Here is a 19368-nt window from a genome sequence, read left to right as displayed (position 1 = left end):
AGTAAAAGAGAGGACGGTTGTAGTTAAACTATGAAATCTATATAATATCAATATATATGATATCTTTATTTTACTATTGATTTGGGCTTTAGCAAATAATTCTGATTTAAATTAGTTGGTTCTTTGAATACATTATCCGAGTGAGGTCATTTTCACACATTTAACATAACACTTTTTAACACTTTTTACACTTCACACTTTTAAACCGTAAAATATTGAATTAGGCTGTTGCGATGTTCACAAGTCCTCCATATATTTACAGGATGTGGCTACAATGAAATGGAGGCATGTTATTATTTTGGCTACATTCCTGTTTAAAACGTCACAACCATCCTCAATGTCCTGAATGTTTTGTTTGGTGGTTATACTGTAGGTAGTGTGTTGCTAAACATGTTTTCCGTAATGTTAAAGGTGACCTTTCCCTATATGGAAGCCCCCATAAAGATACATGTCAGAGGTTTCCTTATTGAACTATGGTCAGCAATACAGCCGCGTTATGATGAATCAGTCCAAGCTATGATGTTCAATGGTGAAGCACCGTTGTGGCAACCCTCCAAATGTATCAACCCCAAAATTCCAAAATTATTTGGAAGAACATCATTTTGATGAGAGTTCCTCTATTTTACCATTTAAAAAAATCTATCGTATTAATACCACCATTTTGTTTCTGTACATCCTTCTCTGAGGTGGTATAATTTACATGCTTTATGGTTTACAAAACATATATATATAAATATATATATATATTCCCATCACAATTATGGAATGAATAACATAATCATAAGACTAAAATATGAATCCAACATTCTGCATGAGAAACCACTCTCACAAACAACCCGTTTCCATACACTACACTGAGACGAGGTTTCTGAAGACAATTGAAATATGAATCCAACGTTCTGCATGAGAAACCACTCTCACAAACAACCCGTTTCCATACACTACACTGAGACGAGGTTTCTGAAGACAATGGAAATATGAATCCAACGTTCTGCATGAGAAACCACTCTCACAAACAACCCGTTTCCATACACTACACTGAGACGAGGTTTCTGAAGACAATTGAAAGGATTTGATTCTGATTATCTATCTAAGATACATGCTTTGATACTCTGCAAATATTTCACGTTAACTAACTACAATGGGACTGCTACTCTGGGTCCGTGTTTAACATGTAAACATGATGTTTTGGCCCATGAATTGCTCTGCCTTTTACAGGTATATTACATGTGATTTCCATGAGTATGATATCTCAGTATATGCAGTACTGAATCCAGGAGTGTTTGCTGTGACTAAGCAATTAATTATTCAGCCTGCTAGAGCTGCAAAACCACATCTACTCATACAGTTAGACTACATAACGTCTCTTCACTTCGCTCCCGGTTTTCACTGCAACGAACAACAACAACAAAAAACATAATTTCTTTGCTTTCTAAACTGTTTTATGTACAGAGGCTTTGTATGAATGTATTGAATGTATTTTTTCGAGCCGAAGTCTCAATTCACAATGATAACACTGATGACACTGATAACACTGATAACACTGATGACACTGATAACACTGATGACACTGATAACACTGATAACACTGATGACACTGATAACACTGATGACACTGATAACACTGATGACACTGATAACACTGATAACACTGATGACACTGATAACACTGATAACACTGATAACACTGATAACACTGATGACACTGATGACACTGATAACACTGATAACACTGATAACACTGATAACACTGATGACACTGATAACACTGATGACACTGATGACACTGATAACACTGATAACACTGATAACACTGATGACACTGATAACACTGATAACACTGATAACACTGATGACACTGATAACACTGATAACACTGTTGACACTGATAACACTGATGACACTGATAACACTGATGACACTGATAACACTGATAACACTGTTGACACTGATAACACTGATGACACTGATAACACTGATGACATTGTGACGGATTATAGAATGCACTGGCTTGTCTGACCCGTAGAGTTCTGCTTTCAGCTAAACCTACTACATCACCGTTATAGTACACTGCCCAGAGAAAGTGCTCACTACAGGATCCGCTCAGCCTCAGTGGGCTTGTCAAGTGCTTTCATACAAAAAGCACAATAGCAGTTTTCATGCTGGTGAGTGTAAATAGGGTCAGATATTTGCTAAAAACTCCAATGAAAGATAACAGTATTCTAATGTAAAAATGTCTTTGCATATTAAGGGAAAATACATGACTTTACGTAATGTATAATGTTAATCATATGACTAGTGTGAGGCAAAAGGCCTATTGTCATGGGATGGAACAATGTGAGATAGATTCAGAGGTTAGTCATGGCTGTCAGGTCAACACTGTATTGTAGTGTGAGTGGTAGACTCACTCATTCAAGAAGTCCTTCTCCCATCCCTGCCAGCCAAACACATGAATCCCATTCATGAAATAAACAGGCTGGCAGGTCATTTCTTAGTAATGAACGTCTGTTCAAAGACTAAGAAACATCTTTAGTCAGAGCTCCGAGAATGATGGGGGGTTGTTTATAAGATATTCAGTAAACACAATGGAACGTTTGAACTGCTATGTTCTTTCGAGAATTAGAATGGCAAAAATATTGTTTATAGAATTGTAGAAATGCAGAGGCATTCTTTAGACCATTAGAACGTTAAAGGCCTTCTTTAGAACATTAGAACGTTAGAAGGCCTTCTTTAGGACATAAGAATGTTAGAACGTTAGAAGGCCTTCTTTAGGACATAAGAATGTTAGAACGTTAGAAGGCCTTCTTTAGAACATTCAAACGTTAGAAGTCATTCTTTAGAACATTAGAAGGCATCCTTTAGAACATTAGAACGTTAGAAGGCCTTCTTTAGAACATCAGAACATTAGAAGGCATTCTTTAGAACATAAGAATGTTGAACGTTAGAACACATTCTTTACAACATTAGAACGTTAGAAGGCCTTCTTTAGAACATTAGAATGTTGGAACGTAAGAAGGCATTCTTTAGAACATTAGAATGTTAGAAGACCTTCTTTAGAACATTAGATTGTTACAACGTTAGAAGACCTTCTTTAGAAGATTAGAACGTTAGAAGGCCTTCTTTAGAACATAAGAATGTTGAACGTTAGAACACATTCTTTACAACATTAGAATGTTAGAAGGCCTTCTTTAGAACATTAGAATGTTGGAATGCATTGTTTAGAACATTAGAACGTTAGAAGGCCTTCTTTAGAACATTAGAATGTTGGAACGTTAGAAGGCATTCTTTAGAACATAAGAATGTTAGAAGACCTTCTTTAGAACATTAGATTGTTACAACGTTAGAAAACCTTCTTTAGAACATTAGAATGTTAGAAGGCATTCTTTAGAACGCTACAAGGCATTCTTTAGAACATTAGAACGTTAGAATGCATTGTTTAGAACATTAGAATGTTAGAAGACCTTCTTTAGAACATCAGAACATTAGAAGGCATTCTTTAGAACATAAGAATGTTGAACGTTAGAACACATTCTTTACAACCTTAGAACATTAGAACGTTAGAAGGCCTTCTTTAGAACATTAGAATGTTGGAATGCATTGTTTAGAACATTAGAAAGTTAGAAGGCCTTCTTTAGAACATTAGAACGTTGGAACGTTAGAAGGCATTCTTTAGAACATAAGAATGTTAGAAGACCTTCTTTAGAACATTAGATTGTTACAACGTTAGAAAACCTTCTTTAGAACATTAGAATGTTAGAAGGCCTTCTTTAGAACATTAGAATGTTGGAATGCATTGTTTAGAACATTAGAACGTTAGAAGGCCTTCTTTAGAACATTAGAATGTTGGAACGTTAGAAGGCATTCTTTAGAACATAAGAATGTTAGAAGACCTTCTTTAGAACATTAGATTGTTACAACGTTAGAAAACCTTCTTTAGAACATTAGAATGTTAGAAGGCATTCTTTAGAACGCTAGAAGGCATTCTTTAGAACATTAGAATGTTAGAATGCATTGTTTAGAACATTAGAAGACCTTCTTTAGAACATTAGATTGTTACAACGTTAGAAGACATTCTTTATAACATTAGAATGTTACAACGTTAGAAGCCATTCTTTATAACATTAGAATGTTACAACATTAGAAGGCATTCTTTAGAACATTAGAATGTTAGAACGTTAGAAGCCATCCTTTAGAACATTAGAATGTTAGAACGTTAGAAGCCATTCTTTAGAACATTAGAATGTTACAACGTTAGAAGCCATTCTTTATAACATTAGAATGTTAGAAGCCATTCTTTAGAACATTAGAACGTTAGAAGGCATTCTTTAGAACATTAGAACGTTAGAAGGCATTCTTTAGAACATTAGAACGTTAGAAGGTTCTCTGTAGGTCTAACAACGGAGCACACCTCCTCAATCAACCACCACCTCTGCTAATGTGGAGGCACAGCAAGAGTGAAAAACAGGGAGAGAAAGAGCAGAGAATTGCCTGAAGCTACGAATGTGCTGGCATGAGAGGAAATTATGCTGATCATGACTGGGACTCACTGTGGGGAAGCCTTCTAATTGATTTAGCAGGATCTCTATTGGAATGGAAAATAGGAAATATCTTTCTGACACATTTGGGACCTCCCCTGTATGGTCTATGAGTTTCTTTTTATATTTAATTCATTACACTTTAACGTTCAATCTCTAATATCGGCTAAGATGGTTAAGATAGTCCTCTCAACACCCCCCCCCCCCCCCACACACACACACCTATTCTCTGTTTCCCAACCCCCCCAACACACCTACTCTCCCCTTCCCAACCCCCCAACACACCTACTCTCCCCTTCCCAACCCCCAACACACCTACTCTCCCCTTCCCAACCCCCAACACACCTACTCTCCCCTTCCCAACCCCCCAACACACCTACTCTCCCCTTCCCAACCCCCAACACACCTACTCTCCCTTCCCAACCCCCCAACACACCTACTCTCCCCTTCCCAAACCCCCAACACACCTACTCTCCCCTTCCCCACCCCCCAACACACCTACTCTCCCCTTCCCAACCCCCCAACACACCTACCTCTCCCCTTACCAAACCCCCAACACACCTACTCTCCCCTTCCCACCCCCCAACACACCTACTCTCCCCTTCCCAACCCCCAACACACCTACTCTCCCCTTCCCCAACCCCCCAACACACCTACTCTCCCCTTCCCAACCCCCCCAACACCTACTCTCCCCTTCCCCACCCCCCCAACACCTACTCTCTCCCTACTCTCCCCTTCCCAACCCCTCCAACACACCTACTCTCCCCTTCCCAACCCCCCAACACACCTACTCTCCCCTACTCTCCCCTTCCCAACCCCCACAACACACCTATTCTCCCCTACTCTCCCCTACTCTCCCCTTCCCAACCCCCCCCAACACACCTACTCTCCCCTACTCTCCCATTCCCAACCCCCCCAACACACCTACTCTCCCCTTCCCAACCCCCCAACACACCTACTCTCCCCTACTCTCCCCTTCCCAACCCCCACAACACACCTATTCTCCCCTACTCTCCCCTTCCCAACCCCCCCAACACACCTACTCTCCCCTTCCCAACCCCCCAACACACCTACTCTCCCCTTCCCAACCCCCCAACACACCTACTCTCCCCTACTCTCCCCTTCCAACCCCCACAACACACCTATTCTCCCCTACTCTCCCCTTCCCAACCCCCCAACACACCTACTCTCCCCTTCCCAACCCCCCCAACCACACCTACTCTCCCCTACTCTCCCCTTCCCAACCCCCCACAACACACCTATTCTCGCCTACTCTCCCCTTCCCAACCCCCACAACACACCTATTCTCCCCTACTCTCCCCTTCCCAACCCCCCCAACACACCTACTCTCCCCTACTCTCCCCTTCCCAACCCCCCAACACACCTACTCTCCCCTTCCCAACCCCCCAACACACCTACTCTCCCCTACTCTCCCCTTCCCATACCCCCCCAACACACCTACTCTCCCCTTCCCAAACCCCCCAACCACACCTACTCTCCCCTACTCTCCCCTTCCCCAACCCCCCCAACACACCTACTCTCCCCTTCCCAACCCCCCCAACACACCTACTCTCCCCTTCCCAACCCCCCAACACACCTACTCTCCCCTACTCTCCCCTTCCCAACCCCCACAACACACCTATTCTCCCCTTCCCAACCCCCCAACACACCTACTCTCCCCTACTCTCCCCTTCCCAACCCCCCCAACACACCTACTCTCCCCTTCCCAACCCCCCCAACACACCTACTCTCCCCTTCCCAACCCCCCCAACACACCTACTCTCCCCTTCCCAACCCCCCCCAACACACCTATTCTCCCCCTTCCCAACCCCCCAACACACCTACTCTCCCCTACTCTCCCCTTCCCAACCCCCCCCAACACACCTACTCTCCCCTTCCCAACCACCCCAACACACCTACTCTCCCCTTCCCAACCCCCCCAACACACCTACTCTCCCCTACTCTCCCCTTCCCAACCCCCCAACACACCTACTCTCCCCTACTCTCCCCTTCCCAACCCCCCCAACACACCTACTCTCCCCTTCCCAACCACCCAACACACCTACTCTCCCCCACTCTCCCCTTCCCAACCCCCCCAACACACCTATTCTCCCCTTCCCCAACCCCCCAACACACCTACTCTCCCCTACTCTCCCCTTCCCAACCCCCCCAACACACCTACTCTCCCCTTCCCAACCCCCCCAACACACCTACTCTCCCCTTCCCAACCCCCCAACACACCTACTCTCCCCTACTCTCCCCTTCCCAACCCCCCAACACACCTACTCTCCCCTACTCTCCCCTTCCCAACCCCCCCAACACACCTACTCTCCCCTACTCTCCCCTTCCCAACCCCCCCAACACACCTATTCTCCCCTTCCCAACCCCCCCAACATACCTACTCTCCCCTTCCCAACCCCCCCAACACACCTCTCTCCCCTTCCCAACCCCCCAACACACCTACTCCCCCCTCCCCAACACCCCCCACGCACCACCTCTCCCCTTCTCAACACCCCCCACCCCCCCACACACCAGTCAATCAGACAGTCAGTCAGACAGCCAATCAGTCAATCTGTCAGTCAGTCCATTCAGACAGTCAGTCAGTCCATTCAGACTGCCAGTCAGTCCATTCAGACAGTCAATCAGTCAAGCCAGTCTGACAGTCAGACAGCCAGTCAGTCAGTCCATTCAGACAGTCAGTCAATCAGACAGTCATACAGTCAGACAGTCCATCAGACAGTCAGACAGCCAATCAGTCAGTCAGTCCATTCAGACAGTCAGTCAATCAGACAGTCAATCAGTCAGACAGTCATACAGACAGACAGTCTATCAGACAGTCAGACAGCCAGTCAGTCAGTCAGTCATACAGTCAGTCAGTCCATTCAGACAGCCAGTCAGTCCAGTCAGTCAGTCCGCCCATTCAGTCAGTCAGTCAGTCAGTCAATCAGAAAGTCAGTCAGTCAATCAGACAGTCAATCAGACAGCCAGACAGCCAGCCAATCAGCCAGTCAGACAGCCAGTCAGACAGACAATCAGCCAGTCAGCCAGTCAGTCAGCCAGTCAGTCAGTCTATTCAGACAGTCCATCAGTCAGACAGTCAGTCAGTCAATAAGACAGTCAATCAGTTAACCAGTCAGACAATCTGCCAGCCAGCCAGTCAGTCTATTCAGACAGTCCGTCAGTCAGACAGACAATCAGCCAGTCAGACAGTCAGTCAGCCAGTCATACAGTCAGCCAGTCAGCCAGCAAGTCAGTCAGTCTATTCATACAGTCAGCCAGTCCATTCAGACAGACAGTCAGTTCATTCAGACAGTCAGTCAATCAGACAGTCAGACAGCCAGTCAGACAGTCAGTCAGACAGTCAGACAGTCCATCAGCCAGTCAGACAGCCAGTCAGTCAGTCATACAGTCAGTCAGTCCATTCAGACAGTCAGTCAGTCATACAGTCAGTCAGTCTATTCAGACAGCCAGTCAGTCAGAAAGTCAGTCAGTCAATCAGACAGACAGACAGACAGCCAATCAGCCAGTCAGACAGTCAGTCTATTCAGACAGTTTGTCAGTCAATCAGACAGTCAACCAGTCATACAGTCAGCCAGTCAGACAGCCAATCAGACAGTCAGTCAGCCAGTCATACAGTCAGTCAGTCATACAGTAAGCCAGTCAGTCAGTCAATCAGACAGTCAATCAGCCAGTTAGCCAGTCTGATAGCCAATCAGACAGTCTGCCAGTCATACAGTCAGCCAATCAGACAGCCAGGCAGCCAGTCAGCCAGTCAGTCCATTCAGACAGACAGTCAGCCAGTCAATCAGAAAGTCAATCAGCCAGTTAGCCAGCCTGATAGCCAATCAGACAGTCAGCCAGTCAGTCTACTCAGACAGTCAGTCCATTCAGACAGTCAGTCAATCCAATCAGACAGTCAATCAGTCAATCAGACTGTCAATCAGTCAGCCAATCAGACAGTCAGACAGCCAATCAGACAGTCAGTCAGACAGTCAGTCAACCAGTCATACAGTCAGCCAATCAGACAGCCAGGTAGCCAGCCAGTCAGTCAGTCAGACAGACAGTCAGACAGTCAGTCAGTCTATACAGCCAGTCAGACAATCAGACAGACAGCTAGACAATTATACAGTCAGTCTATACAGTCAGTCAGACAGCCAGTGAGCCAGTCAGACAGACAGTCAGCCAGTCAGTCAGCCAGTCCATTCAGTCAGCCAGTCCATTCAGTCAGCCAGTCCATTCAGACAGTCAGACAGTCAGTCAGTCCATTCAGTCAGCCAGTCCCGCAGACAGTCAGACAGTCAGTAAGTCAGTCGGTCAGTCAGTCAGCCAGTCAGTCAGCCAGTCCATTCAGTCAGCCAATCCATTCAGTCAGACAGTCAGTCAGTCGGTCAGTCAGTCCAGTCGGTCAGCCAGTCAGACAGTGAGCCAGTCAGTCAGTTAGTCAGACAGCCAGTCAGACAGGCAGACAGTCAGTCAGTCAGACAGTCAGTCAGTCACTTAGTCCTCTCTGCTCTCTCCTCTTTCTCCCAAGCAGCTTCCTTCCTTTAAAGCCTGCCATGTCACATCACAGTGATGATCAGTGTAACCAAACGCTTTCACAATGAACTAGCTGTGTCACCTTGCTTCTGAATTTTTGCGAGACAAGTCAACATCTGTAAATATACAGTCCTTGCTGCCGTATGTTTGCTGTTTCTGGCTTCTTTTTCCTTACGCACAGAGTCTCTCTCACCCTCCCTCTCTCTCTCTCTCTGTTCTACCTCTTCTTCTTTTCATTCTCTTTTTGTTTCAACCTACCTGACTGGGGAGATGAAATATTATTAGCTGGTGGGGCTTGGCGTTCATTTGGTGTTATCAGCACTTGTTTAATGGGTAACTAATAGGATTAATGGAATACCCTAATGAGAGAGGGAGGAGGGGGCAGTGTTCAGATGCTGCTGTGTTCATATACGCATGGCAACAGGGAACCACCCGGACTGATCTGCTGACTACTTCAGGAACATTAAAGGAATGGACAAGGGTTCTTTATTGTACTGTGTGGGTTCATTAAAGAACAATCCCCAACCAGAGTTATATTCCCAGATATAACACACACACCAACCATTAACTGCATTTACGTACTGACATTGAAACTTTACTCTGCCTTCTTCTTAAAACAATCTATGTAAATTGAATTATTTGAGTTAATTCACTATGTTTGGTGAATGAGAAGACATTTTAGGTCCCGAGAATAGTCAAAAGAGTTACTCTGGATGCTTGCCTTGGTAATGGATTCTCTAGGATCTAAACATTGGGACTGAACTGCTATATGGCCCTGGGAGTTGATGTTTAATATCATTGCAGGGGTGACTCTCCCCAGAGTTATGACAAAAGTATTGATCATGTTTCAAAGTCTAAGGAGAGGCAGAATTGCAAGGACACAGCAGAAAATTGAATGGATAATGTAGCAGTCAGCCTACTGTTAGAGGGCAGGATAGGATAGGATAGGACAGGACAGGACAGCAGGATATGACAGGATAAGACAGGACATGATAGAATAGGACAAGATAGAATAGGATAGGATAGGACAGGACAGCAGGATATGACAGGATAAGACAGGACATGATAGAATAGGACAAGATAGGATAGGATAGGATAGGACAGGACAGGAAAGCAGGATATGACAGGATAAGACAGGACATGATAGTATAGGACAGGATAGGACAGCAGAACAGGATTGGACAGCAGGACAGGATAGGAAAGGACAGGCATGATGGCATGATGACTACCTGGCATGATGACTCCTTGCTGTCCCCAGTCCACCTGGCTGTGCTGCTGCTCCAGTTTCAACTGTTCTGCCTGTGATTATTATTATTTGACCATGCTGGTCATTTATGAACATTTGAACATCTTGGCCATGTTCTGTTATAATCTCCACCCGGCACAGCCAGAAGAGGACTGGCCACCCCTCATAGCCTGGTTCCTCTCTAAGTTTCTTCCTAGGTTTTGGCCTTTCTTGGGAGCTTTTCCTAGCCACGGTGCTTCTGCACCTGCATTGCTTACTGTTTGGGGTTTTAGGCTGGGTTTCTGTACAGCACTTTGAGACATCAGCTGATGTACTAAGGGCTATATAAATACATTTGATTTGATTTGATAGGACAGGACAGCATTATATGATAGGATAAGACAGGACATGATAGTATAGGACAGGATAGGACATCAGAACAGGATAGGACAGGATAGGACAGCAGGAGATAGGACCGGATAGGATAGGATAGCATATACAGGATAGGATAGGACAGGACAGCATACACAGGATAGGACAGGATAGGACAGCAGGACAGAATAGGACAAGACATGATAGGATATGACAGGATAGGACAGCATATACAGGATCGGACAGGATAGGACAGCAGGACAGAATAGGACAGGACATAATAGGATAGGACAGCATATACAGGATAGGACAGCATATACAGGATAGGACAGGACAGGACAGCAGGACAGAATAGGACAGGACATGATAGGATAGGACAGGATAGGATAGGACAGGGTACGACAGCAGGACAGGATAGGTATTTGGTATTTTATTAGGATCCCCATTAGCTGTTGCAGAAGCAGCAGCTACTCTTCCTGGGGTCCACACAAAGCATGAAACATAATTTCAGAATGACATGATACAGAACATCATTAGACAAGAACAGCTCAAGGACAGAACTACATACATTTTATAGGATAGGACAGAATAGGATAGGACAGGATAGGATAGGACAGGATAAGACATCATCCACAGGATAGGACAGGATAGGATAGGACAGGATAAGACATCATCCACAGGATAGGACAGAATAGGATAGGACAGGATAAGACATCATCCACAGGATAGGACAGAATAGGATAGGACAGGATAAGACATCATCCACAGGATAGGACAGAATAGGATAGGACAGGATAGGATAGGACAGGATAAGACATCATCCACAGGATAGGACAGGATAGGATAGGACAGGATAAGACATCATCCACAGGATAGGACAGAATAGGATAGGACAGGATAAGACATCATCCACAGGATAGGACAGAATAGGATAGGACAGGATAAGACATCATCCACAGGATAGGACAGGATAGGACAGCAGGACAGGATGGGATAGGACAGGACATAATAGGACATGATAGGACAGCAGTACAGGATTGGACAGGACAGGACATGATAGGACAGTATAGGACAGGATATGGCAGGATAGGACAGGATAGGACAGGACATGATAGGACAGGACATGACATGACAGGATATTAACAATATAGGACAGGATAGGACAGGATAGGATAGGACAGGACAGGATAGGTCAGGATAGGATAGAACAGGATAGTATAGCAGGACAGGATAGAACAGGATAGGGCAGGACAGGACAGCAGGACAGGACAGATAGTTATAGTATCCAACCATCCACTACTGTAGTACTTTGTAAAAAGTATGTTCTTAGTATGAGTCTACTGTACATGTAAAATAAAAGAGAAATACCTTTCAAAAGAAATAAACAGTAGCTTTATTCTATTAATTTTAATGAGATAATATCAAATAATATCAAATCAAAATCAAATCTAATCAAATGTATTTATAAAGCCCTTCGTACATCAGCTGATATCTCAAAGTGCTGTACAGAAACCCAGCCTAAAACCCCAAACAGCAAGCAATGCAGGTGTAGAAGCACGATGGCTAGGAGAAACTCCCTAGAAAGGCCAAAACCTAGGAAGAAGGCTATGTGGGGTGGCCAGTCCTCTTCTGGCTGTGCCGGGTGGAGATTATAACAGAACATGGCCAAGATGTTCAAATGTTCATAGATGACCAGCATGGTCAAATAATAATAAGGCAGAACAGTAACAATATCAAAGATTATATTAAACCCCTATTGTTGGGAGATTGCCCTTGATATTGTTATTCAGCACGATGTCAAACATTAACACTTTCTAATTTAATGAATGTGAGAATGGTTGAATGGTTGAATGGTTGAATGGTTGACTCGGATGCTGTATCTTTCCGTCTGGTCACTGAAGCTTCTCTAATACCACTGCGAGGAGGAGAGGAGATGGTGTCATGAAGGCTATTGTCACTTCCTGTCATTTGGGTCATTTCTTTTTTGATACTGGGAAGTGGGAAAACAGTGATCACACTTGAGTGTGACATTAAAGTTGCCATATAATTGTTTACTCTGACAAGATAATTCAAGACCCCAAGCAAATGTTTTTATTTTCCTTGCTAGACATTTCTAACTGTCGCCTTTCGAGATTTGTCCTTTTGTGAAACGGTGCGTGACTGAGATGCTACCAGGCCCAGATGGATTCATTCTAAAACTCGACTGTGCTTTCTTATAGCTGATTATTCACTATTTTTTTTATGTTGAACAAAGCCTGTACCTCTCTGCAAAGTATGGAGAATAGATTTTACACACTGCTAGTAATTAGTCATTATGAGATTGCAAGCTTGGAAGAAAGAAAACAAGTTGGTGGTTTAATGTTTGGATCAGGTTTTCAGATCTCATATAGATCCTTGGCACAGAGGATAAACCCAAGCTTAGGTTGACACAATAGGGATTGCCTTGTGTGCAGAGTGTAACAACAAGAGGAAGAAAAATGATCTTAACTGGATCCAGGTCAGATTATAGAGTTTGAATCACCGGTCTACAACAGTTCATGGTCATGCAGAATACTTTCCATCTATCTTAAAGAACGATTTCCTTGTCACCTGACGTTGATAGATTAAAATATCCCCACAAAGACTTCAGCTCTGTGCAGTCGCCATCTCTCATCGTTGACACTTGTCAGGTATAGGAAAAGTAGGCGGGGCTGCATGTCGCCTGGTTTACATTTTCAATGCGCCTCCGGAGCACAAAGACAAAACACACCATCTTCGTTGAGAAAAATACATTCACTATGTACTGTGGAATAATACTTCCTCTGTGTCGACAGGAGAGAGGAGTTAGGAATGAACTCGGCAGTATGTCAAATGAGCAGCAAATGTCATCTGGGAAGGAGCAAACTTTCTGTTGAACTGATTAAGATCTGAATTATGGCTGACATCATTACTGAAATGTATGTTTGTGTTAATGTATGTGTTATGTATAGTACCTTATCATTAACAGCCTTTGGATGTAAAAGGTGAGATTGAACAGACTGAAATATTAAGGTTATTATCAGGTATTTGGTGTTATCTTTTGCATGCCTAATTTATTTGATATGCTTACCAAATAAGTGCAATATGGGGACTAATTCTTCTATCTTGAATTGTAACAAGCTGGTTTGTTGTACTGGATTGGTAAAAAGCCAACCAGGTTTCAAAATGATGCATGGCCAACTTCAGTCATGGCAATTGATTTTTTTTAAAAAGGTCATTTCCGGAATAACTGGAAAAGGCCCAGGTACTGTAAAACAATGAATTGCTCACTTCTGTGTGTGAGCCTTTGTGTTTTATATCACTTCGTCCACTAAGTACACTTCCTGTTCCTGTTCTCTTGTGTTGCACCAATTTTGCTGCTCAGTTGCAGGGGTCCCCCCGAGTGGAAGAGGTAAAAATATATATTTTTTAGATTAATAAAATCTAAAAAAAGAAAAGATTTAAAAAAAAAGATTTTTATATCCCATTTATTAGAAAATTTGTTTGAAACACTTACTAGTTGCTTGATAAGAAAATGTAAGCATTTAAGCATTTAAAGCCAAATGATGCAAGCAGATCTAAGCGAAGCCAGTTTAACATGTAGTCTATACATCTTTCCTTTGTCTGCTGTTTTTCATCTTAGTGCATTTTGCTAACCTCACCTTCTGCCTCTCGTGAAGAACTATGCCTTGCACCCCTGCTCTACCCCTCCTCTCATCTCTGCATCGCCTCCTCTCCTGCCCGACCCGCTATGACGTTCTCCAACACAAACTTGTGCATCCCTCCTTCCTGCTATTGCCTTCAGTATTTTGGCCACCACAATTTTTCCTTCCTTTCCCTGCCGCACACTTACCTGTATAAGTTCTGAAGTGTTGGCAAGTTGTGATACTAGATGTGTTTTTTATTGTTGTTCTCCGCATTGAGAAAAACAATGTGAGTACTTGCTGTTAGAATATGTTGTGTTTTAATCATTATCTTTTTTTTTTGTTATTAGACCCACAAGGCCCCAAAACAGAAGCTTCTCACAAGAAAGGTATTTTCTTTTCATTCATCACGGAATAACGTATGCAAGGCACTCTCTCTCTCAACGCCACTCAGGCAATCTTCACTTTTAAAGCAAGAAAAAAAAGAGAGAGAAAAAATCAAACCAAGCACATTGAAGGTGTCATCTTCCAGAAGATACATGTATTTACTGTTAATGCATCATGCTGTGAGGTGTATCAGTCTGCCGATAGTATGTCTTCAGATTGTTTCCTAAGAGATTATTGTCGAACAGCTGGCAATTAAGAAATTACCTCAAAACATTAGTCTAATATTTCAAGCCTTTTTGTTTGCAATTTATGTTGACGTGGTTTTTCTCCTGTCTTTTTTTACCAATTATTGTTCTGGATGGTAAAAGTGTGAATACAAATTTGAAAGTTGCACAGGAAAATGTTACTTCTCGGGTTAAAAAAAAAACAAGCTTTTTCCCAGATGGCTTTCCTGTTAAAGTTTTATGATACGGGTGTATTATATTATATTGTTATATTATATTCTGATTTGGAGAGGAGTGGAGATATGATCCTATTGTCATGGTTGTAAGTAAAGGATAGCTGGTGCTACAGACAGAACCTGATGACCAGTGAGAATCTGTCCATCTGTTTCTGGCCCACTACTCCCTTCATTTACAGCCTAAAAGACCTCAATGGCTACTTGACCTGTTTTCCTCCTAACAGGAGAGGACCTGCTGTACATGACATGGATTATTAGTAGCCCGTCTGCCTTTTGGGCTGAAACGTTGTGTCTGTATCGTAATTAGAATTAATTAGAGAGATTCTTGCTGAGGTTGAAAAGCAACAATCATGGAATGCATTCATTTATTTTGTTTAATTGAAATGAATCCATCTATATATTTAACAACATCAACTGTATTTAAATTCTTCTGTTTTTAAACATAATAATTTTTTTTTGTGCAACTTGTATGAATATGGGAAATTGTAAAAGGGCTGTATCCATGATTCATTCTTTTAAATATGCAATATGGACAGCATTACTGGAAGCAGAATGCCTTTGATCTACAAAATGTGTGTGTGTGTGTGTGTGCGCGTGCCTGTGTGTGTGTGTGTGCGTGTGCCTGTGTGTGTGTGTGTGTGTGTGTGCACGTGCCAGTGTGTGTGTGTGTGTGTGTGTGTCTGTGTGTGTGTGCGCGTGCCTGTGTGTGTGTGTGTGTGTGTGTGTGTGTGTGTGTGTGTGTGTGTGTGTGTGTGTGTGTGTGTGTGTGTGTGTGTGTGTGTGTGTATGCGCGTGCCTGTGTGTGTGTGTGTGTGTGTGTGTGTGTGTGTGTGTGTGTGTGTGTGTGTGTGTGTGTGTGTGTGTGTGTGTGTGTGTGTGTGTGTGTGTGTGTGTGTGTGTGTGTGTGTGTGTGTGTGTGTGTGTGTGTGTGTGTGTGTGTGTGTGTGTGTGTGTGTGTGTGTGTGTGTGTGTGTGTGTGTGTGTGTGTGTGTGTGTGTGTGTGTGTGTGTGTGTGTGTGTGTGTGTGTGTGTGTGATTCTACTATAGTCAACAGATAGTCCAGGATTTAAAGCTGTTTAACACAGAGGATGCCAGATTTCAGCCGTTCAGTTCAACTGATCTACTCTCCTCTCCTGCTATACACACCAACCAAGGAAACAATGTTTTTATCCATAGCTAGCTATGGATTTAATAGAGTGTGTATACTCCTATTGATGTCTCCCAAGTCAATTCAATGCTAGTGATTGACTCCATATACACCAACCAAGAAAACATGATTTTATCCATAACTATTACTGAACAGAAATATAAACGCAACATGCAACAATTTCATCGATTTGACTGAGTTACAGTTTATATGCATAAGGAAATCAGTCATTTTAAAAACATTCATTTGGCCCTAATCGTTGGAGTTCACGTGACTGGGCAGGGCGAAGCCATGGGTGGGTCTGGGAGGGCATTAGGCCCACCCACTTGGGAGCCAGGCCCACCCACAGATGAACCAGGCTCAGCCAATCAGAATTAGTTTTTCCCAAATAAAGGGTTTTATTACAGACAGAAATACTCTTCAGTTTCATCAGCTGTCCGTGGCTGGTCTCAGACGGATGTGGAGGTCCTGGGCTGGCGTGATTACATGTGGTCTGTGGTTGTGAGGCCGGTTGGACGTCCTGCCAATTTTCTAAAACGATGTTGGAGGAGGCTTATGGTGGAGACATTAACATTACATTCTCTGGCATAAGCTCTGGTAGACATTTCTGCCATCAGATCAAATCAAAGTTCATTTGTCGAAGGCCGAATACAGTGAAACGCTTGCTTACTTACAGGCTCTAACCAACAGTGCAATTTCTAAGTTAAAAAGGTATTAGGTGAACAATAGGTAAGTAAAGAAATAGAAACAACAGTAAAAAAAACTGTGATGCCCTGTTTCACCATATCACATCACATGATCAGTTTAGAATGCCCTGTTTCACCATATCACATCACATGATCAGTTTAGAATGCCCTGTTTCACCATATCACATCACATGATCAGTTTAGAATGCCCTGTTTCACCATATCACATCACATGATCAGTTTAGAAGGCCCTGTTTCACCATATCACATCACATGATCAGTTTAGAAGGCCCTGTTTCACCATATCACATCACATGATCAGTTTAGAAGGCCCTGTTTCACCATATCACATCACATGATCAGTTTAGAAGGCCCTGTTTCACCATATCACATCACATGATCAGTTTAGAATGCCCCGTTTCACCATATCACATCACATGATCAGTTTAGAAGGCCCTGTTTCACCATATCACATCACATGATCAGTTTAGAATGCCCCGTTTCACCATATCACATCACATGATCGGTTTAGAATGCCCTGTTTCACCATATCACATCGCATGATCAGTTTAGAATGCCCCGTTTCACCATATCACATCACATGATCAGTTTAGAATGCCCTGTTTCACCATATCACATCACATGATCAGTTTAGAAGGCCCTGTTTCACCATATCACATCACATGATCAGTTTAGAATGCCCTGTTTCACCATATCACATCACATGATCAGTTTAGAATGCCCTGTTTCACCATATCACATCACATGATCAGTTTAGAATGCCCCGTTTCACCATATCACATCACATGATCGGTTTAGAATGCCCTGTTTCACCATATCACAGCACATGATCAGTTTAGAATGCCCTGTTTCGCCATATCACATCACATGATCGGTTTAGAATGCCCTGTTTCACCATATCACATCACATGATCGGTTTAGAATGCCCTGTTTCACCATATCACATCACATGATCAGTTTAGAATGCCCTGTTTCACCATATCACATCACATGATCAGTTTAGAATGCCCCGTTTCACCATATCACATCACATGATCGGTTTAGAATGCCCTGTTTCACCATATCACATCACATGATCAGTTTAGAATGCCCCGTTTCACCATATCACATCACATGATCAGTTTAGAATGCCCCGTTTCACCATATCACATCACATGATCAGTTTAGAAGGCCCTGTTTCACCATATCACATCACATGATCAGTTTAGAATGCCCTGTTTCACCATATCACATCACATGATCAGTTTAGAATGCCCTGTTTCACCATATCACATCACATGATCAGTTTAGAATGCCCCGTTTCACCATATCACATCACATGATCGGTTTAGAATGCCCTGTTTCACCATATCACAGCACATGATCAGTTTAGAATGCCCCGTTTCACCATATCACATCACATGATCAGTTTAGAAGGCCCTGTTTCACCATATCACATCACATGATCAGTTTAGAATGCCCTGTTTCACCATATCACATCACATGATCAGTTTAGAAGGCTCTGTTTCACCATATCACATCACATGATCAGTTTAGAATGCCCCGTTTCACCATATCACATCACATGATCAGTTTAGAAGGCCCTGTTTCACCATATCACATCACATGATCAGTTTAGAATGCCCCGTTTCACCATATCACATCACATGATCAGTTAGAAGGCCCTGTTTCACCATATCACATCACATGATCAGTTTAGAATGCCCCGTTTCACCATATCACATCACATGATCAGTTTAGAATGCCCCGTTTCACCATATCACATCACATGATCAGTTTAAAATGCCCCGTTTCACCATATCACATCACATGATCAGTTTAGAATGCCCCGTTTCACCATATCACATCACATGATCAGTTTAGAAGGCCCTGTTTCACCATATCACATCACATGATCAGTTTAGAATGCCCTGTTTCACCATATCACATCACATGATCAGTTTAGAAGGCCCTGTTTCACCATATCACATCACATGATCAGTTTAGAATGCCCCGTTTCACCATATCACATCACATGATCAGTTTAGAAGGCCCTGTTTCACCATATCACATCACATGATCAGTTTAGAATGCCCTGTTTCACCATATCACATCACATGATCAGTTTAGAAGGCCCTGTTTCACCATATCACATCACATGATCAGTTTAGAATGCCCCGTTTCACCATATCACATCACATGATCAGTTTAGAAGGCCCTGTTTCACCATATCACATCACATGATCAGTTTAGAATGCCCCGTTTCACCATATCACATCACATGATCAGTTTAGAAGGCCCTGTTTCACCATATCACATCACATGATCAGTTTAGAATGCCCCGTTTCACCATATCACATCACATGATCAGTTTAGAAT

At 43.0% G+C, this 19368-nt stretch overlaps 1 protein-coding gene across 2 annotated transcripts in view; it reads left to right on the top strand.

Annotated features, from left to right (window-relative positions):
• LOC109910214 (glycine receptor subunit alphaZ1) overlaps window positions 1-19368 on the top strand; it is a 91108-nt gene that overhangs the window by 11588 nt on the left and 60152 nt on the right. Inside the window, exons 3-4 of one of the 2 annotated variants that reach the window (XM_031797974.1) lie at window positions 14051-14077; window positions 14660-14698. The exons of the other annotated variant lie outside the window; for it this stretch is intronic. Of the exons in view, the coding sequence (XP_031653834.1) occupies window positions 14051-14077; window positions 14660-14698 (66 nt within the window). The remainder of the gene's footprint in view (window positions 1-14050; window positions 14078-14659; window positions 14699-19368) is intronic. 2 annotated transcript variants of the gene reach the window in all.

This window comes from Oncorhynchus kisutch, linkage group LG19 (genome assembly GCF_002021735.2).
Source record: "Oncorhynchus kisutch isolate 150728-3 linkage group LG19, Okis_V2, whole genome shotgun sequence".
NCBI classification, from domain to species: domain Eukaryota; kingdom Metazoa; phylum Chordata; class Actinopteri; order Salmoniformes; family Salmonidae; genus Oncorhynchus; species Oncorhynchus kisutch.
Note: the sequence above shows the minus strand (reverse complement) of the source record. Positions and strands in the feature narration are given on the sequence as shown.